Source organism: Micropterus salmoides, unplaced genomic scaffold, assembly GCF_014851395.1.
Source record: "Micropterus salmoides isolate LMB-PRFRI ecotype aquatic unplaced genomic scaffold, ASM1485139v1 Ms_hic_scaffold_9, whole genome shotgun sequence".
NCBI classification, from domain to species: domain Eukaryota; kingdom Metazoa; phylum Chordata; class Actinopteri; order Centrarchiformes; family Centrarchidae; genus Micropterus; species Micropterus salmoides.
The window spans coordinates 14844835-14866864 of NW_024044681.1; the positions used below are offsets into that span (position 1 = coordinate 14844835).

Sequence of the window (22030 nt, forward strand, 5' to 3'; positions counted from 1 at the left end):
CAGATAAGCCTTGGTCTGTTATTTGTGTCACAATTATAATTTGTTATTTCTGACCTGATGTTTTGTATAATCTGAGGAATATAATCTGTTTTTTGTCTGCTGGTTGGCACAGCCAAACGCGCCTTGACTGAATTGATTCAAAACATATCTTTTGTCAGGAAAACAAGAAGTTGATATCCTGCACAATTTTAATAATTTCAAATGTTTTAATAACATTTTAATCTTGGGGATTAGGGAGGATATCAAATAGTCCAAGTGGAGTCAAGTTGTTTAGGAAGTCCATACATTCCATCTCTTGTGGACTGGTGAAGTCACAAATCATTGGTTAGTTTGAGTTGTAAGTCTACCGGTATTTGATTAAAGACTTATGTCCAAGTGATGTGACGTGAGTCCACACCACTGCAGATTAATCTGTACAAACCTCTGGTAATAAACACAGGCTATTTTTATTTTCATATATATATTTTTTTATGAAAGACAATTTTGTGCATGAAGACCAAAACATATTTGTCTCTCCCTAAATACATTTGTTTATATTTAGATTACAAACTGTATGAAATCAGACCAAATCAAAAACCTTCAATTCACGCTCAGTCAAGAGAAAAATTGACTATATTGGTCCATATTCAGTTTTGTAGCGTTTGTCGTCACTGAACAAACACCCGCCAAAACACAACTACATTTAAAAAGTCCCAAAGATTTTATTCTCTTAGCGTCATTTCACCTTAATGTTTATACTAAAATCATCAGCATTTCTTCACCTTTATATAATGCATTCTTTTCAATATACAAGTATCAATAAGCATGATTAAAAGATCACAATGGCTTTGTTATGTCTGTGTTAAAATTTCCCATATCCTATTATATTAAAATATTTCATATATAGAGTCTGTATTTGAACAGAGGTTTAATAATAAAAAGTGAGTTCCCATACAAGGCAATTATAGAATTTAATCAGATTGGGAGTCTCATAAATTATTAGATTATCAGAAAGAAAATAAAAGAAGAAATAAACAAACAGAACAGTGATGTCGTCATAGTTGTTCTGAATGTCCGGACACAAAAAAGATGAGTTTCCGAAGGACAGATCAGGAAAACGACTTTCCACTGCAGAGTCCAAGTATTCAAGGCAGCGACAACGGCGAGGTCGAGCCGCCCTTCAAACACCTTTAACAATTCTGCCTTTTACAACAGAGCCTAAACAGATTTGTTCGACACACAATTATAATGACTGACAAATAAAAAGCACACGTTCTGTCCTTCAGGTACGATATTAAGAGTGTTGCTAGAGCTCAGGTGTTGTTGTTGCAAACACTCCTGGTGACACCCAATAACAGTCTTTGAGCGCAAACATACTAAATATCCTCATAAGCCTATCCGTAAGCATACACAATCACATATGTTTGACTTGTTTTAGTAAAGACAACTGTGCTTTTTGAACAAAAACACTTCACACATCCATTTGCCTGGACTGTATCTGAACGATACCTCAGTAAGATAACATTGTTCTATGAGAATAAACACTGATTCATCCAATCATTTACATACATTATCGTTATTTTTTTTTTCCTTCCAACACACTGCTTCAGCTGGGTAAAAAGTGCTAAATAAGCATAACAATTGATTCTTTGTCACTATCCGTTCTCACACTGTCTGTCACCGAGTTTGATTTAAGTGACGCTTCGCACCAGTTCAGTTCAGAAGCTTTTCCTCAGAGAGATGGTGAACCACACCTGGAGATGCAGCATGAGCCATTCCTTCAGTCTGCCTCCCACTGCTTTCAGACACACACACACACACACACACACTATACATACAGATACACACACATACGCTGATGCACATCCTCACATTGCCACCAGTCCCACTGGAGATTATTTGGAAATTTGCTGTTGGAGGTGAAGCAGGAACTCGTAGTATGACAGGGCCGACTCTGTTCGGTCCTCGATCATGTTCTGCATAAAAGTGGCTTTCAGCTGGCTCTCGTCCCTTAGATTCAAATGAGAGAGAGGGAAAAAACAAAACGAGTCAAAAGATGTCAGTTTTAGTTGCTCATTCATTTCAAAGTGCTGACAATGGGAATTCAAGCGCACACTCTCGCTCCTTGATTCTTTACTCTCTTATACAGGATGTTGTCTGTTGCCCACCTGACGACATGCAGGGATGGAAAGAACGGTCTCTGATCCCTCAGCCAACCAATAAAAGCTCTGGTTCTCTGGGACTCGGCAGTGTCCAGCTCTGGGAGCAGATACTGTGAGGAGAGGGACAGTCAAGTTTTCATCATCGAGGGGGGAGGATGCATTTAGTCAAACTGTAGCTGTACTGGATGGGCAAATGTGACCATTTTGCCAGTTTTGAGGCAAAGTTAAGGAGTGAACAGTGATAGCAGGTGGAAACAGTGTTTTATAGGTACGGCTGATGCAACATTAGGTTTCCTACCAGGTTATCAGGCACAGCAGCATAGCTGGGAACTCCTAGGACTTGTGTGAGGAAGTTGGGGTGGCAGTTCCGTCCGATCCACAGGTACATAACCTTTTGGAACAGTATAAGGTTTACAATAAATACACTCACAAATTAATAAAACAGTTGCATACCTCATTACTCGGGGCTCGAAATATAAGAGATAAAAACCAAAGCTCGTGAGGATGTTTTAATTAAAAGCCATACTGAATAACTGGGCAAATTATGCAACATGTTGCAGAGAGGTTGATTATTAAAGCCATTGCCCATCATACTATAACCCACATCTACAGAGAGAAGCTATATCAAAAGCATTTTTGGGGCTGTTGATAAAAATACTTAGGGAAAATGTAGTGAATCATTAAATGAGACAGACCCTGAGTGCAATCTCAAGTTAGATATTTCCTCAGGATTCAGCCAAGTTTGAGACATCAGCTTTGTATTTCTGTTAGCTTGTTATGAGTGCTAAAAGCAGGGCTGAAAGCTTTGTACCGTTCCAGCATCCATGAGGAAAGCTCCCTCCCTGCTGAGTTTCTCCACAGACAGCTGCAGCAGTCTGGGCTGAGGGATTGTCCGCTCGTTGATGTTCAAAGCTCCCTGAGGATGTAGGAAACAGATGGAAAAAGATTACTCAGGGATATATTTTTTGCAGCTTCCTTTTTTTGGTAACTTCCCTACCAAAACAGTGTTTTCCACAAATTCCTGTACAAAAAAATTCATTTTTTACTTCAACTGTGTAATATTAATCATAAACATTAAATAATAAATCACATCTCTTTTGCTTCTTCTAAAAACTTCTTTCAGAAATCTCTCTGCACTAACTGAGTAGTGCAGGCACAAATGGGAAATTTCATCCTCTTCACCTCATCAGTCAGATCATCAATACGGTACAGAGCAGGGTGGATCATCAGCATGGTGTAAGCCAGCGGCTGGTACTTCAGCTGACACATTGCAAAGACCCGGTCATCCAGCCTGGTACTGGTGCCCGTTCGGAAGGCTTTCTGCGGGGTGCACACACAAACGCATGAAACTGGATCATTAACGGCTCGATGGGTCAGTTTACAAAGCCAGTCATCAACCGCTTATATGGATCAAATAATCTTGGGACAGAATCATTCCTATACAAATTATGTTTAAATAATTCGCTTATTGTGATCAAGCAGTCCACTTAGTGTTCATTTGGGGTCTTTTTATCAATAACATATGGAAAAAAGTATTTTATAAATATATTTGTTTTCAAACTCTGCAACCAGTTTGGCATTGATAGCGAACAGTTTTCAGGCCTGTTTAAAAATTTAGAAATGCACTGAAACCGCCAAGCTGTGACTGAGCAGCCTATTTGATGTTTCTGTAACAGCACAATACCTTTTTAGGCTATAGGCTATTGAAACTACAGTATGCTATATTTTATATAAATTACTGTATAGTGTATTTGAATTATACATAGTGCAGTAACTGAATTTGTACAGTAACTTGAAAAGCTGCACTGTATTTTGAAACAGTCAAAATTCAGTAAATAACAAAGCTGTCCGTTTCATTACTTTGTATTCCTGTAATAACTATACATTTGTCAATTAGATGGAAATCTGCATGAGAAATAAAGAAAAAGAAATAACTATTTGTATATAATAATCATCCACTTATTGTGAATTTTACCTGGACAGACGTGATCACTATAAGAGGTCTCCCCACTGTGTTTTAGTGTTTATTAATATAGTAAATAAGCAAACATAATAAAAGCCAACCTGTTTGAGCAGAGCCAGGATGAAGAGGGGAAAGAGTCTGAGGCAGGCCGGGGCCAACAGGCCAGGCTGTTGGATGGTCAACACAGACTGCCGGTATGATGACAGCGAGTCAATGGCAGCGTTGGTCATCGCATCTCTGGCATCACTCAGACTGGCCGTCACCGAGCGGTCCACAGCTGGAGAGGGGGGGAAACATCTGCAGTTGTCAGCAGGAGGAGTCGGAATCTCATTCTTTCAAGCCTCTATGCATACGATTTTAACATTTCTGATTTTGACAGCCCCCTGTAGTAGTAGCAAAACCCACATAAACACATTGACCTCACCAGTTTTGTATTGTATGTAAAAGGTATACATCTACTTTTTCACAAAACAATAACGGAGAATATTCTGAGAGATGGTATGATAACATACACATTCTACATATAATGACTTTAGGTGAGACATAAAAAGACAATTCTGTTACTTACTGTATGTTAAGGGAGGGAGATGTTGTGAAGTATTTACAGGTTGAACACTGCTCTGTACAAACTTGTGAGGTTGCCAGTTTGGATTAATCTTTAAAATGAATTCTAACCATGTGGTGAACGGTCTAGAGGAAAATAATCTGTGATGGTATGAATGGTTGGACTTTGTAGCCCTTTGAGATTTGCTTCAATTGTAAATAGCATTTATTTATTTATTTTTTTTAAATGCAGCCTAAACCTTATGCCATGTAAGAACCCAAAACATTTAATAAATAAACCTGAGCATGAAAGTTTATTCTTGACCTCTAAGTTTGACAAAATGTGATTTCAGAATTTCTGATCATTTTAAGACACATTAATAGTAAATGGATTTCTTTTATGTCAATGCAACTTTAACTTTTAGCATTGCATACAATAAAGAGCAGTTTAGAACATCAGTAAAAGGCAAACCAACAATGGTAGTTCATTCTGTGCCATATTTTGAAGAAAGCAAAATATCAGCGTCAGTTATCTAACTGAATGTGAAATGAGCCAGGACAGATTTGACTGCTCAGTATGCGATGGTTGCGAGGTAACCACAGCTGTCGACACTCATCTCCATCTGTCAGTGCTAATGACAGAGTAGTGGAGGAAAACCCTGCAGTGATTTAGTATGTGGCCAATCGAAGCACTATTTACCGCAACAAAGAAAAATTATTTCAGAGTGATGCATGTCATTCAAATCCAAGTTTAGGCATTTACACACACACACACACACACACACACACACACACACACACACACACGTTTGGTTATCGTTACTTCACTTGGATGTTTGCACATACATCGCTCTGCACAGCGATGGCCCAACTCTAATACTAGAAGAATGTTTTCACATTCATCTGCTGAAGGCAGATTCTTAAATCAGAGTTAAAGATGTGAACATATGAGCAGGATTTTGTGACTTACAAAATAGTTGTTAAACCAATCATGGTGCATTATATAACTTACACAAGTGTGATGTGGAAACTTGAAACCTCCAGTGCACATACAAGGAGAATGGACTTTTCAGTGAAGTAAAAGCATCTTGTGTCTAAATGGTTTAACTTTTGAAATTATCAATATATATCAATATTCATAGATGCTAGACTTTTGAATGAGGGAGAAGAGGTAGGTGTAATATTTGTAACTGGATAATGGAACTTAAAAGCACATTATTTTTCTGTCTTAAAACAAGTCTATAGGGGATTTCAAAAATGTGTTAGATGGTGTGGTATATACCCATGCAAGCCAGCAGTCCCGTGATGGCCTGAACATCAGCCCCAGCAAAGATGTCTGCCAAAGAGTTGACCACAGGGAGACACAGAGTGTGGACACGGATCCTCCTCTCTCCTGTAAGAAAACATATGTTATTTAAACAAAAGAGACAGAGATGATTATTTCTAGTTTTCACTCAACAGTTTTGGCTGTGTATGTATGTATGTATGTATGTATGTATGTATGTATGTATGCATGCATGCATGCATGCATGTGTGCGTGCACCTTTGCTGGATGTGTAAAGCAGCGCCGCCTGGAAAGAGACGAGTTGCATGTCGTCCAGGTTTTCCTCAATGGACATCTGAACTGCAAAGCCAGCGTCTGGGTTCACGTTGGGAAGGGACAACAGATCTGTTGAGCGCACAAAGAAGTTTCCATGGAACGTGTGGATGGACAGACCTGCAGAAAGAGACAAAAGTCAATCAATCTGGACACCAAACTCAACTGCAAAACAATAAGCCCAAAACAACAACAAAAATGTCCTAGAGAAATTATATTTTCTTGAAAAGCGACAGACAGGAGTTCAAACTTTAAAGTCAAATATCCATGCAGAACATTTGAATGCTGTGTAAGTATTGTTTATAAATACTGCATCAAAATTATTTAAATAAATCACAATTAAAACAATGATGCAGAATTCATGATAAGATGAATAATAACAAAAAAGCAGTAAGGGGGATAATGCTCGACCAAGCGACAGCTCTTGTCCCAACGGACCTTTGGTGCAGCGTATCCTCATGACGGCCTCAAAACCGATCTTCCTGGTTAAGTATCTCTTCAGATCCTTCTGGAAGCACTCCACCTGAGCGGGGTTGTGCTGGTGGTGGTAGGAGGGGTAGTAGTAAACACTCCCTGCCGAGTATCTGGATATACAGCCTGGGAGAGAGAGAAGGCACACAGAGGAAAGATGAGGCAACAATAACATGCGGACTGTCGTTTTTATTTTTGGGTTGTTTTTTTGTTTTTTTCATACCCCACTCTCTCCAACTGTGCTAGCATCTGGTATTATGAATAAAATAAATACATCTACTAAAATAAGTATAAAGCCACCCTATAATAAACACATAATAATACATTGTTATAACCTTAAATTATAAGTTTGACCTGTGAAACCCAAATTAGCAATGCAAAACCAAGTATTCTGTATTGAGCACTAGACATGTGAACAACATAAAAAAAAAAAAAAAAAAGGTCCAGTAAACCCTTTCTCCCTCTTTTCTTCTATCTTACATCCATTCAGTCCAGGACTTACCAAGCGATGCCAGGTCGCAGTACTGAGCACTGAGCAGGAATAGGTCAACAGACACCTGCTGGCCGGAGCAGTCCAGAGCCAGCTTCTTGTAGAAGTCTGTTGCTGGGGATAAGTGCTGGATGTCCTGAAGGAAAACACACCAATAAGGACCATGAGTTGAAAATCTGAACGCCATGCAACTACTCAATGGCTTATTTGTATTACTATGTTACTCTGACTTCCCCAGAGAATTCTGACTTTTACTTGTCTGATATGGTCCTAAAAATTTGGTGATTAATAAAACAGCTCTTGAATCCTACCATATGAAATTCCAACATACGTTTCTTTGGAGTTCTGGAGAGCTCTTACCTTGGCAGATGCCCGTTGGTTGGGGTCCTCTCTGGAATGGAGTGTCCCCACACCGAGGTTAGGCAGCTGGGTCTGAAAGACAGACATGCGCCCTCCGGTGGGCGACAGCAGCTTAAAGGCTGCTTGGAGAGCTGAACCCAGGGCGGACTGGGTCTCCATGGTCTTTTCAAATAAATTTGGCAGGCTCTTCAGTAGATCCTGCACAAGCTGAAAAACAAATGCAGGAAGACTTATTTTTGTGACCCATTATTGATCTCTGAGGGAAAACCTTCGTTTCACATTTCATCTTTCTTCCATCTGGGTGATTTAAGTTCTCGCTCATTCAGTGTGTCCACAATGTTTAAATGTACAGTAGTTATTCATGTAAAATTAAGCTTAAAATTCACAACTATGACAAACTTAAGAGGTTTTGGACTGTTATTTGTGTATTATTCAGCTTTAAATCAAGGTAAACGTTCTTACCTCTTTGCATTCATTGAGGTTTACTAGAAGGCTGTCTGGTGTTGGTAAAAAGATATCTGTGGAACACAAAAGTTATTACAAAAATATACAATCACACTAATCATATACACATTGATATTAAAATAGTGATGAATCTACCATGAAGCAATTCATGTTGTGTTTGTGGTGAAGCTTCCTTGACATCAAAAATATATTAAATTATAAATTACAAAATTGGATCCACCTGAATGTTTAGATTTATTTCACAGAAGTTTGACCTAAAGCAGAAAGCAACAATCCCCCAAAACTGCTAACACTCATATTTACTGACCAAGCAGTATGTGATCTCTTGATATCTTATATATTTAATAGTTCTAAATTCTTGCAGTAAGTTTGCATACAGCTTGTGTCAAGTTGTTGAGTTGTAATGAGTATGTGGCCTTTTCTGTCAGCTGCGTCTCACCTTCAATGTCAGACACGATGAGCATCTGAGGCTGCGAAAGTCCCTCCTGGAGGTTGTAGAAGTGAATGGTGCTGTCAAAGGTGATGAAGCCTACCTTTGTCCGTGAGTCTCCAGGAAGCCTAGGTAACACACACCCACACACACTTAACTAAAGCTAGAACTAAGCTACAACAGATTATCCACTTTCAACTATATTTTAAAAAAGCCCTGTTTCTAACCATTTACCTATATTTTGCCACTTTCTGGCAGAAATATTTACATGGTGTCCCAATGCTTAACTAATACAGGGAAACATTCTATTAAGCAAGTTTATGTATAATCGATGAAACACCCTCATAAGCAATCATAAATTAGGGACTTATAAAAGTATGTCGGTTTATCCCCACATTAAATGTCAAAACAATTAAACTGAATTTGTGTATTGACCCTCTGTACAGTTTAAAAGCCAGACCCTGCTGTCATTTCAACGTCTCTAGTAACTGGAAATGTATTGTTGTACATACGCATTGATGTTGTCCAGCAGTGACTGGCAGAACACTTTCAGGTAGCCGGTCTCAATTGCATTGTGGGATACATCAAGAAGGAAGAGGTAAACAGCCGGCTGTGGTGGCCTCAGCTGGGTAAATCAGGACAAACATGTAAAATAACCCAGGGTGAATAAAGACACACCATCACATTCACACACAGATGTATGTACAATGCGTCACATGTAACAATTACATGTAGTAAGCATTTGTCTAATTTACTTTGTTAGCTTACGAAACCTACCATGTATTCTGAAGGAGCAATAAATTCGATGGTGGCGTTCTGGACCTCGGGTCTTTTGTGTGGCTCTCCGTACGATCTGCTAACTGGGTTGTACATAAACTCCTCTGGAACTACACATAGACACACACAAAACATTTAGTGAGGTCATAGTATTAAATAGTGTATACTATGTACTAGTGTGAGTAATTCAATTCTCAATCGTAAGTATGAAGGAAAAGTAAGGCAGGAGGATCGTTATTAATGTAATGACCTTAGAACTTAAACATTTTTTTGAGCTGTAAAGTAAATTGTATGACTGTACTGTGGTGAAACACATCGCCGCTGGTGTTAATATATTGACATTTGACAACTACTGTTTTAAATCATCCTGAAACTTGCAAGGCCAATGCTGACATTTACGCCATATTATTTATAATTAAAAAAAGAATGTTAACACCCTCTAATCAGAGGTGGCCGGCCCACCTCCACCAGCCAGTCTGTGAAACCATGCTTATTTTTAAATATATGCTGATTGAGACACAACATTCACATGGGCTTACACTTTCTTTTGCTAATCCTCTTATAGTTTTTCCTATTTGGGCACAATGGTTTGCACTTGTGCTTTTGACAGCTGTAGAAGGATGATCGGATGATCCCATGATAAACAGCAAGGATACAGCTACATACAGACATTCCTACGCAGACGCAGGAGAGCCTCTCTGAAGCGCTAGCTCAACACAGGTACCACACAGAAACTTGAATGTGCTTCTAGTGACTGTCAAAGCTCCGGCCAGCGGACACTTTGTGTTTCAAGCACTTAGCACAGAGATTCTGACGGGAGCTGCTTCTGGCTGGTTAGTGCAGACTACAAGATCCATATGGCTGTTCCTGCTATGCTGAGCGGTGGTCAGTGTCACACTGTCGGTCATTCTGGTCGGTGACCCTTACCTCCCGCATCACACGCTACGCAGCTACAAGCTGATGTGCCCTACAGTCTTTCAAATATTCTGGGTTGAGAGAGCTAGCAGAATATGGGTGTTATGTAATTACTATAAAAATGTTAGCCACTTGAAATGCACCCCTTTATGCACTGTATCATTAATTATAAAATAATGATAAAATACTGTATTGTTATTACTACCACCATAATAAATGATCATATAACACAGCAGATATCTCCTTTCTTTTCCTTTTTCCTTAATCTAACCATGGAAAATGCTGACAATCAAAGCAGTGGATTATTTAAAATGGAATTCAGTTCACCAAAAGTAAACAGGGCTGTACCTCTTCATTTGCAGCTTCTAGCCCTGCTGGAATAATTTAAAACACAAATTTCTCCTGTTACACTGGACCTGTCTATCCTGAAACTCAAGCATCAGGTTCAGTGCACGTTCTCTGGTGTTCATAGTTAAATGTGGGGTGGTGATGGAGCAGTGGATAAGATAAAATTCAATTCCCCACTGTGACACATCCACCAATGTGTCCCTGAGCAAGACACTTAATCCCTAGTTGCTCCAGAGGTGTGCGACCTGACATATATAGCAATTGTAATTCGCTTTGGAATGAATGAATAAATGTCAGCAAAATGAATAAATGTAAATACAAAAAGAAATAAAACACCCAAGTTTGTCCACACTAGGGTTTTATCTTAGTTAAGTGTGCCAAGACGAGATGGTGAGATGATCATATCTCTTTCATCACTTCCCCCACCCCTCTTACCATCATTGACCCTATAGCACAGGTTGCACTTCCACCTCCTCTGATCCAGGAAAGTGACGAACGGGTTAATGTAGGTTCTGCAGGACCGACACCTGACGATGGTGCTGGATGTCACTACGGGAAGTTGCTGCAAAACCACAGAACAAAACCAGCCTCTGTGTGAGAAGTGCCTCCAGGCAAACTCATTTACTTGTTTGCAGCTGGCTGTAACTGGCATTTCAATAAGACTTTCTTGTTGCTGTCCAAGTTGTGCAACATCTCTGTCGTCTGTGTCCTCAATTAACACAGGAACAAACACAAATTCGTTCTGACAGATTTTGCCAACAGGCGTATTTAGTCAAACCCTATTCTGAAAAAAGTATAAACAGGATTCTCAATGTAAAAGTTTGATGTAGTTATTTTATCTAAATCTAAGAAACATAATTAAGGATGAGGCTGTAGATGATTTCTAAACTCATTCGGCAAAGACTTCTGTTATAAATAAAATACAGATTAATATCTACATTCCATTATCCAAAGTCTTTCTCATGCTCAAACCAGTCTGGTTACGCACATAGATAGTCTGGAAAATGTAGTTGTTTTCACCAAGTTTCTCTTAATCCCTTACACCAACTTAGTAAACCAGTTTTCACATTTACATGACATCTAATGAATTAAGGTTATTTTAGAGAGCAAACAATAACGTGTTTATTTAAGTTCATGCACTGAGGTGTGTGTGTTCATTAAATATTGAACCGAGTTGTTACCGAGAGGTCTTTGAAGGGATGGAGCAGCAGACCCATTGGCATCTTGGCTTTATTGAGCAGAGACTGGGTCTGAGGGATGCTGGTTAGCGTACAACGAAAAACCCTGGAGAGACACACAAACAGAAGTTTACAGTACTTCAACTGCATGCAGAGATCACTATCAATAGTTGTCCACCATGGCTTACTCTGGGTGGCAGTTAATCTTCTGCAGGTCCTGTGGGAGGCAGGGTGTTGGGGCAGGGATCGGGTTTGGTGGTAGCAGGTTTCTCTCCTGCAGCAGGTTGACCACTCTCAGGGCCTCTGGGGTGCTGGACTGGAGGCTCATGGCTGCCAGGGATGGGCTCAGCTGGGCTGGCCCTGCGCCACCACGTGGCTGAGAGAAGGGAAAACAACAAGCTATTCAGCTGATCTATTTACCAAAAACTTATGATGGCCGAATCATTTATCGTGGATGGCCACCCATGCTTTTTCTACTTTAAATTCAAAAGATCACATGGATGTCATATTTCCTCCAGAATTTTTATCTTGTCGTGGTGCAGCCAAATAAAACTCAATATCAATATTGAGACTAGCCATGTAGCCAGACAAGCAAATTTTAAGCGGGACTTGAAATGTTGCAAAACAAGAAGGAAAAAAAAAAAAGGAAATGCGAAATAGGTGCATTTCCATCAGCTGGTTTGGAGCGAATAAACCAGGCTATGGCAAGCAAATTTATGTCAGAAGTTGACGTTACACATGGCTGTAATAAACAAGATGTATGTGTTCCAAACCAGAAACAAAACCAGCTGCATGGAACTGATGGCCATTGATCTTAGAAAAACGGAGAGGTCCTCAGGAATGTGTTTCAAGCGAGCAAGTTGCTACCGACCATGTCTCCACACGTTATGGGAATATCCGGCAAGACGCTGACAGTAGCAACAGCTGATCAGACGTGAGTTATAAGTTTGCTATATCAGAACTTTGTCGAAAAACTGTTAATGCGCTAAATGGGAGATGGAAACACTTTTTCCAAATAAGGCAAAAACCACCTCAAGCAAGCGTAAAAACCTTTTCTAAGGCGATACTTTAAAATGCGCATAAAAAAAATGTTGATGGAAACACAGCTACTGACTACCATCCATTATATAACAAAGAAACAACAATCAGTCCAATACAGCAGCAAACCGATGTATCAACCTGGTTCCTAAAAAAGGGCACTTGTTGCCATAAACTTTTAAAATTTGTTGAGGTGCTTAAGTTTGTTAAAAAATAAAGGTCTGTTACATAACAAATGAAGCAAACCTTATGTAGGTTCTAACTGCTCCTCGTTTTGTCAGCTTTGTCATAACTCAAGTTTCCACATAGCTTAAGTTTTGCATGTGTAATAGGTGAAAAGCAAATGCATGATAACAATGGCAGAGCACATTGTTCCATAACCATTAGGAACAAGCTAACAAGAGGTATATGCAAAATGCTCCAACAGTACACACTCAGCGGATGGCTGTGACTTCATTCTCACCTGCTGGTATGGCTGAGGTGCTTGAGTGTAAGGCTGCGTGGCTGCCTGCATCGCAGGGTGCATGGGAGAGGTGGTATTGTGGGGAGCTGGGGTGTTCTGGTACCCAGGAGGAAGGGAGGGGTAGTGGCCCAAGTGCCGACCAGGTGTTCCGGGTTGGGGCGGACCAGCTGTGGAAGAAAAGGGAACAGAGATGAGTTCAGTTTATATCAAAGATCAAACCCCCTGAGTAGCAGTGATTACTGAAAAAAGTGATGCCCTTTATATGTATTTGACTGCTGTGAACAAAGTCCATGACAATACCAAACACAACAATGCATTAAGTCCATCTCTCCACATGTTCCAACTTCCCTGCTCTGTGGCACAGTGTCCCAAGCCTCTACTGAAGGATGCAACTATATAGTTTCACTTTTTAAACATTTCTTAAAACAGCCAGGCACTGTGGTTTTGAGCAAACAAGAGTAAATGGTGCATTTGGTGGGGACTATTTTTAGCTGTGTGAATACATATTTGGTCGCTGATGCGTATTGCAGCAGCATAATGGTGTATGTGGGATTGACTTCTAAATGAACAACAGTGGTGGTGTTACATGGTAATGAAGGAACAAGCCACTCAGTGAAAATATGATGCTCAATAATGTGTTTTTAATAGTTTGTGGACAACGATGGAGCTCTATGGCACAGAGGATTACACTACATCAGGCCTGTGGATGCACAGATAATAGCTTTTAGTAGGTTTGTTTGGTTTTGGATGTTTTTTTGGGATTTGTTGATAATGTGGGAAGTATGGAATTTAAACCTGAGAGACTTGCAATTGGTTACAGCATGCCAGAAGTGACAGTAATTTATGGGCTTTGTGGGAGATTTACTCTTGTAACATTGCGTAATTAGTGCAGAACCATCAATGCAACAGATCATAATATGTGTTACATAAGTGTTAAGTGTACTGTAGAAGAATTTACTATTTTAAAGTGTGTGAAATAAAAGGTAAGGAAAATAAACACTTTTTTAGAAATGCTTTGCCTCATCTGAATATTGTGATGTGAATTGAAAAAAAGACATTAGCCCATTGACTACCCACTGTGTAGCTGCTCTAAAAACCTACTTGGTAAACCTAGACTGTACATGTGGTTAGTGTGAAAAGAATCCAATATGTGGCAGAAAATGGCCTTACCCATTTTGTTGTCAACATGATTATAGCTGTCTGGTGCTTGTGGGCCATTGCCAGCCGCAGTTCCTGTTTCAAAGCAAACACAGATGTGATGTGAATAATTTTAGTGACACTTCTCACTATTTCTTTCCCAGTGTGTTAACCACAGGCGATGGACATGGAATGATCTGATCTACAGTAAAATATGCATGTAAGATGGAGACAAAGGAGTGCTGAAGCAAAAAAACAATACGAACAGTGATGCTGGGAATTGATGTACGTTGTTGTAAAGAACTATCTGAGGTCATGTGTGTGATATGGTGGGAATGGATGACGGAGAGAGGCGAACAAATACCATCAGGAAATATGTTACCAGGGATGCACTGATGCTAAAATATACGGGGCTAAAGAGGCACTTACACCCAGCTAAATAAGCGCAAGTTATGGAGAGCAAAGCAATGAATCTTCACCAATATCTCTTTTCTGCATTGCTCTCAGTAAGTAACAGATTGGAGCTCTGTGACAGCTTATTCTGTGGACTTTATATTTGGTATCAATTTGAAGGATGAAAAAAATAAAGTGTGCATCCCTAGATACAATGAAGAACAGCACCGAGAGGATAGGATAGGCATCACAGCACTGACAAAACATCTAACAGCTACTGACAGATTTGGCCACACCTGGACATTCAACATCCCCCTCCTGGCAGTCGGGCTCAGTGGGGGACACAATGCTGTTAACTGCCCTCCCACACTGAGCTGGCATGTAGAGGAAGGAGGGGAGGAAGGGAAACAACGGAAGGTGATCAGAACAAAAGGGGCTGGCTTATAAAAGGACATACAGTTACAGATCCTAAGTAATACAACATCATGATCATCACTGACAGCATTCTGATTTCACAATCGGTACACACCTTCATAATGTTTACTTCAACCGTCCCATTAACACCAAACTATTCTTGCCCAATTTGTGGGGGAAATGTTGTGCTGCCCCTGATTTGACCTCCAACATTTCCCCAAACTTGCTAACCTAGTTAAAACATACCACTATCTGACCATCTGCAATCGGTCTGAAATACTAACACTACCTAGGTGACTGGTCATGTTGTCACACGGAAAACCGGCTCCACTTTCTTTTCAAACCGCTCAAAATTAATCAGACAATGTAAAATGTAAATAAACATAAACTTACCATCTGCCCCGGGGGGTGGAGGTGTGGCATTGGCCATTGGGGGTCCAGTGGGTGGTGGTGTGGGTTTCAAGGTTGGAGGTGGGCCTGTAGGTGGAGGGCCATAGGGAGCCCTGCTTGGTTGGTAAGTGTGGGGAGCCATGGGGTTCACTGGTGGAGGTGCAGTGCCTGTTGAAAAACAATTCTTAGGGCTGCAACTACCAATTCTTTTCAAATCATTACATTCTTCCGATTTATCAATTACATGTTTAGTACATAAAATGTGACAAAATAGCGAGCAATGCTCATCACAATTACCTACAGTGAAAAAGCAGCAAATACTCAAATTTTCGAAAGCTACAACAATTTTGCATTTGTGTTTGATAAATGACATACAATTAATCATTCATCAAAGTTGTTGTTGAACAATTTTCTTTCAACTGACTTTTCGAGAGATGACGACACACCAACACCCTCCACCATCTCGGGTGAAACGGCATTGTAAGTGAGGTCATTTAGGCTGAGCTATGATCATATCATGTAGAAGAGATCTGAGCCATCGCTGATGTGTAACATTATAAGCTCTGACTAGAGGCGACAACAGCTGGTGGCACTACTGACCCTCAGCCAGCTAATGTCAAAACAGAGATATAGACGTGTCCATCTCTGACAAACCAGCCAAATCAGAGATGTGTCTGGAATCAAATAAACTCTCTGACTACATTATAAATTAATAAACGTGGGACACTTAAGTCCTACACAACACCATTTTTATAAATGGTACTTGCACTGTTCATTAAGGGCATAATGAGTATTACCATTGTCAGGTAGGTTGATAATTCTTACAGTGATGACAGAAATGGTAAGTGACAGTCAAATTATCTATCTATAGGGAAGAATTTATTATTATTTTAGGGACACAAGGCGGTTAAAGTGTAAAGACTTTATTAGATTAGACTGATCTGAAGACGCATGATAATGACTAAAATGATAATCCTCTTTATTTCAAATCTAATCTACTTCACACTGCATAGTACATAGTACATTTTTGCATTATTAGCACTGTGGCATGTTACACTGATATGAAAACATTGTAATGACATAATACTTTGTGACTACTGGAGACTCAGCTCAGATTATTGTTGCTGGTGGTGAAATGAGTTACATTTTAGAATCGCTAGTGACATTTTAAAGCAGTCAACAGAGAACACACCTCCCACAAAGACCTACATTTATTTATTAATTTTAGCTGATTAACCTAATAATTTCTCCAGTTAGCTGCTACTTTCACTGACACCATTGTACTGGGAAGATATGCTCGGATGGTGCTGCTGGGGGAAAGGTCACAAAAATCAAGTAGACTCTTGTTGCGAGTGTGACCGTGAACTGCAATTTTCAAGCCAATCTGACTTTAAGATTGAGAGAGATGCTGTTAACAGACAGACTGAGGTCTGTTCTGATCTTCTTCAATGCAGAAGTACTGCGCTATATATAGCTGAACGAAATCAAGGTTAATTTACACAATGCTATGACAAATCATTCAGACACTGTGGCTGCAGATTACACAACCAACTTCTATCATGCTCATATCACTTAACAAAGCCACTTCCTCCAAAGAAAATGTTAATGACTAGTTTCTTTAAAAAGTTACTGACATTCTCTATGAGTGGTCTTTTGTTTTTGACACTGTGAGCTTCTCTCAGTAGACAAAATCCTTAATCTCTGACCGAAAGGAATAAAACAACTACTGAAATCTGTCAAAATTGCATAAATGCCCAGAAGATATGGTGGTGTGCATTCTGCTACTATCGCCAGTAATTCACCAGAAACCATTTTAGCGTTACGACCTGCATCAGGACCTGAATCAAAATTTGTCCTAAAGGCCACGTCATACCGCTTCTTCAGAATCGCATTGGAAACAATAAAATTCTTATTTGGACTTTGTACCAATTCAAAGAAAATGAGGCTCTGGACCTGGGAGGGAGCCAGAGACAGCAGTCAGCCAACATGTTCATTGTAGGAGCAGAGGGCAATGTCCAGCTCCAACATATCAGCATTCTAGTATATCTGCAGCACATGTCAGTGTAAGAAGACAATGTCGGTCTATAGAGACAAGACACAGTAATGCTATAGAAAAGTTATTAGAAGGGGACAGTCATGGTTTAAAAAACGGCTCATGTTTTCTTTTTATTAAAGTGATCTGGACTCTAGAATTAATTGGCTTAAGTTCACTGGCCTGATTTTATAGAAACCTGAAAAGATGATTCATCCTTTTATTGATTTGAACCAAGGAGTGCCTGCATCATTAGTGTCTCATGCGGTCCTTCATTTGAAAATAAAAATTGGAAGGTATTGTTTGGACTTCAGTGGAGCCTTTGTGTTCCTACCTTGATGGGTGTATCCATGCAGAGAGGTGGGGGGCATCCCTGGGCCTGGGGGCTGAGTCGCACTGTGGGACGCATGGGCTGGTGGTGCAGAGCTGTAAGTTGATGATGATGGTGGTGGCGCCGAGCTTGCAGCTGGGTGTACATGATTAGCCATGGGGCCGCGGGGAGGTGTGTTCATAGAAGTGTGTGGTCCCATTAGCGGTGGAGCTGTGTTGTACTGCCATGATGGAGCCATAGGCTGAGGCTGCTGGGGGTTTGGGTAGTAGTGACTAGAAGACATAGCAGGAGGGGGAGGTGTGGCCTGTGCAGGGGGCAGCCTAGGACCAGGGCTGGGGCTGGGGCTGGCAGACTGAGGAGGGGTATGGGATAAAGGACCTACCATTTGAGGCCTGGTTAACAGAGGCTGGCCTGGATGAGTTGGGTAGGAAGTGAGTGGTGGGCCAGGCTGGTAGGAGCTGACTGGCTGGTATTGCCCAGAAGGGTAGAGTCCAGGGCCGGGGGGTGCGGGGGCTTTGGCCTGCACTGGGTTGTAGGTTGGTTGGTGGGTCATTCCATAGCTAACCCCTGGCAGCTGCTGCAGGGCAACTGGGTTCTGTGATGGACCTGGAAAGTGAGAAAGTAAAATACAGGCATGTAATTACCCCATCTGTGATTTTTTGTCTTTTAATTAAAGCAAATCCTTGGGATTAAGTCTGAAGCACAGTTCAAAAAGGTATATGAAAAACAGATGGCAAAGTACTGGTAGTGATGACACCAAGTGAAAGACACTCAGATCCACCCAATGACCAATGAACTGACAGCCTGGGATCTAATCTCTTTACCTGGATTTAATTCACAATTATCTGTGACAGTGAGTGTGGGGCACTAAGCCAAGTCTGATCTTACTCAAATGAACACAGTAATAGTAAAACACAAGACACTTGCACAATTAAGTATGCTACACAGATATCATCTATTTCTCAAGTTCCTGAATGTCAAATATGAAATCAGGGTTTCACTCTTCTTGAATTAGTAGATGATGCAAAATCTTGCCAACATCAAAACACAAATGCTTATCTACAAGTCAGTAAGAAATAAAAGGAGAGAAATGGGTAGGAGTAGCAATTCATGTCAATGTGTTACTTAAATACAAATCTAATAATGAACAGGCAACAGTACTAAGACTGCACTATCAGCGTGTTAGTGTTTGCTTCCTAAATTATTACATAACAGATTCACTTCTGTCCACACTACATAACAGGAATCAGAGCACAATCAGCAGCGTGAGTGGGATTAGAAAAAAACTCTTCTCAATGAGAAAAGATAGATGAAAGTACACAACACACATCAAACCTTAGCCCTTACGGAGAGCAAGGAAATCTTTTGAACTAAAGCTCATAGTCAGTGACAGCTCTTGTCCAGTCAGAAAGAGCCCGGTGTGGAATAAGATTTCTCAGCCAATCACAAATCAACACAATGAGAGGGGAAATTAAGTTTAGTTTAAAAAATGTATTTATAATAATACTGATTGAGAGAAAGGTTTAGAATAGTGAGCATTTGGTTGATTTATGTCTTCAAATAACAGCTGAGAAATGTATCTCCAACCTTTTAACTGTTCAAATAGGAGAGCTTTCCAAGGGGAAGGAGGATAGCAAAATTATTACCAGAGCTTCTTCATACTAATAAAGATGTACTGCCAGTAAAGCTGTTCTTCAAAGAAAAAAGAAGTAGTCTCTCTCTGTCTTTGGTCCACACCCATTATTACTATTGGCCTCACTAACATCAGGTGGGAGTATGATAAGAATATGCAAGAAAATAAAAATCAATCAAGAGACGACATCCTGAAGTGTGAGTTAATGTAAAGTTTACAGTAGGTAAGTTCACTACAGTTAACTGCAGTCTTTACACGTAAAGCTTATGGCCATACAATATCCTTACTGCATGCGCATCACCTGTGGAAATATTTTAGTGTAGCAATATAATTTTTTTTAATGATTAATTGCGATACTTAATTCCATTTGAATTGTTCATTTGCATTACAGATATCCCATGATAAGAATGAATTTACAAGCATTGTCCTGAAAACTCATCCCACCTAGCTTTAGTGACATGTTGTCATTGTTTGTTGACACATTGTTTTCATATTGATCAGACTTTCAAGAACAGAGCTGAATTAACCTCCCATCTTACTCAAGGAAAAAAGGAATAAGATTAACAGGTAATACTGTGAACACTGAGCTTAGGAAAACCACAGAGGCACTATAAACTCGAGCTGCAGTTGTTTCATTTGTACAGTACAAGAGATCCCCTACATGTACACAGATAAGAAAAGCTACTGAAGGCTGCACACAATCACACATTTGTCAGCTGTCACAGTGCATTTAGATTGTTTACCAGCGTTCATGGGAATCCAATAGCCATGTGAGTAACCTCAAACTGAACAAAGTAATTGGCTGAGCCTGGAGAAAGTTCTGCAGTAACCTATCTGGATCATTCCCAATATGCCACATGTACAGTACAACGTAGAACGCGATTTATGGTTAAAAAAATAAGTATTGCACAACAGTGACACGAACTAATAAACCTGCAGATAGGATTATTCACTGGCAATGAAACTACACAGAAAGGCCCCAAGGAGACACATGCGAAAAGACAAGTCAAAGCTCGTTTAAATATGACAGGAAAAGTTCTGGCTAACCGACGAGCTTGACAGAAGAACAAGTGCTAAATTGACAGTGTGATCACATCACCACCGTTTTGTTTACTGAGAGAAGACAGGACAACTTAACACGTTTCTTAAAAGTTAGGATGCCTATTGACACTATGGTTTGTCAACATGTTTTTGCCACCTCGACAAACCATAGGTAGCAAACACTGGCTAATTTAGTTAGCAAACATATATATTTAACATACAGTAGTATCGATAGCAAGTATTTTTGTCATCTTATGTCAGTAAGGAAACACAGGTCAAGATTAACCGCAGGTATCCCGCCGTCGAACTGTAAAGTTACCTGACAGCTTGCTCTTGCTTGGCTACCTTAAGTTACAGCGTTACTAAGCAAGCTAGTTAGCAAATAGCCATACAGACACAGATCCAAGAAATGCTGCTAGGCTTTTAGCTTGTTGCTTGGATTAAGCGAGTATGCTAATGCTAGCTACTTTGCCTTGAACTAGCGTTAACTTTACCTACATTTAAATGTTACTCACCATTCGCATAGGCCTGTCCTGTCCCTGTCCCGTTCTGAGAGTTGAACCCCGCAGTTGACATCTTGAAACACACACCAGGATCAAATTTAGAGGTGCTTGGTTGGCGAATAGCTAACCTAGCTGCGTCCTTAGCTAGCTAACTAGCTGACAGTCGCGGGGTAACGTTTAAACCTGTGGCTCTGACGATGTGGCGTTTAGTCAAAGCGGAGTCAACGGCGACGTCTCCTGATTCCTTAAAAAAAGTTAATTAGCTGAGTTTATTGGCGATCACAGGGCCATAGCTATTACCGAAACCCCGTTCAACTACCTACGGGTGAGTAACGATAGGCCTCGTCAAGAGTAATCGTGTGAGACACTTCTCCTCTTTTACCGGAAGTTGGGATCACCCAGAAGAATCGACGTAAAAATCATCGGGCATGCGCAGTATGTACACGTGGCATTTCCTCCTGTGCTCTGGATTTTCGAGTGTACTGGAAACAAGAGGAGAAGGTACAACCACTGTGTTTTTAAGCATTTTCTCGTTTAGTTTGACGTGGCAGAATCAGTAAAATATATGCTAATCTTTACATATAGATTTCAAACGATCACCAGAGTTATTCTAGGGCGATATGGCCAACAGTGTCATCACGATAATTGCCAAATCTTTATTTCTTTCAAGATTAAAGACTGACTATTTTGCACTTGAGTAAAAAGTAGTGGTTTTTAAACTATTCTTTATGGTCAGAACATGACAAACACATCATACTAAACAAGTGGATCACTTAACAGATCTGAGGTAGAACATTCAAAACAATTATGATAAAGTATTTTTTTCAACAAATATGCATGAGTAAAATCTTTTTCAGTCCCCTTTACCTCAACAAAATAAATATCTTATTAGAAAAATTAAGTGCTAATTTGTTTGTGATTCAAATGAATTAAATCAAACATTTATTGAACATTTGTTATATTGTTTTAATGCCCAG

General features: G+C 40.0%; 1 protein-coding gene across 2 annotated transcripts; it reads right to left on the bottom strand.

The window, feature by feature from the left end:
- Positions 1–427: 427 nt before the first annotated feature.
- Positions 428–21452, bottom strand: sec24a (SEC24 homolog A, COPII coat complex component). Of its 2 annotated transcripts, XM_038707819.1 has the most exons (24): positions 21066–21452; positions 17880–18482; positions 15517–15681; positions 15006–15083; positions 14350–14412; positions 13180–13346; positions 11867–12054; positions 11682–11784; positions 10936–11062; positions 9238–9347; positions 8973–9085; positions 8470–8588; positions 8028–8083; positions 7566–7772; positions 7218–7341; positions 6683–6841; positions 6191–6364; positions 5930–6040; positions 4206–4381; positions 3324–3461; positions 2953–3057; positions 2440–2532; positions 2148–2251; positions 428–1989 (listed from the first exon to the last, which is right to left on the bottom strand). In XM_038707819.1, the coding sequence occupies exons 1-24, from the start codon at positions 21124–21126 to the stop codon at positions 1875–1877; spliced, it is 3459 nt and encodes a 1152-aa protein (XP_038563747.1). In that variant the 5' UTR covers positions 21127–21452; the 3' UTR covers positions 428–1874. The 2 variants fall into 2 exon arrangements, with proteins under 2 accessions (XP_038563747.1, XP_038563748.1); XM_038707820.1 differs by lacking the exon at positions 15006–15083 and having other exon boundaries at positions 21066–21451.
- Between the last annotated feature and the right edge of the window lie 578 nt (positions 21453–22030).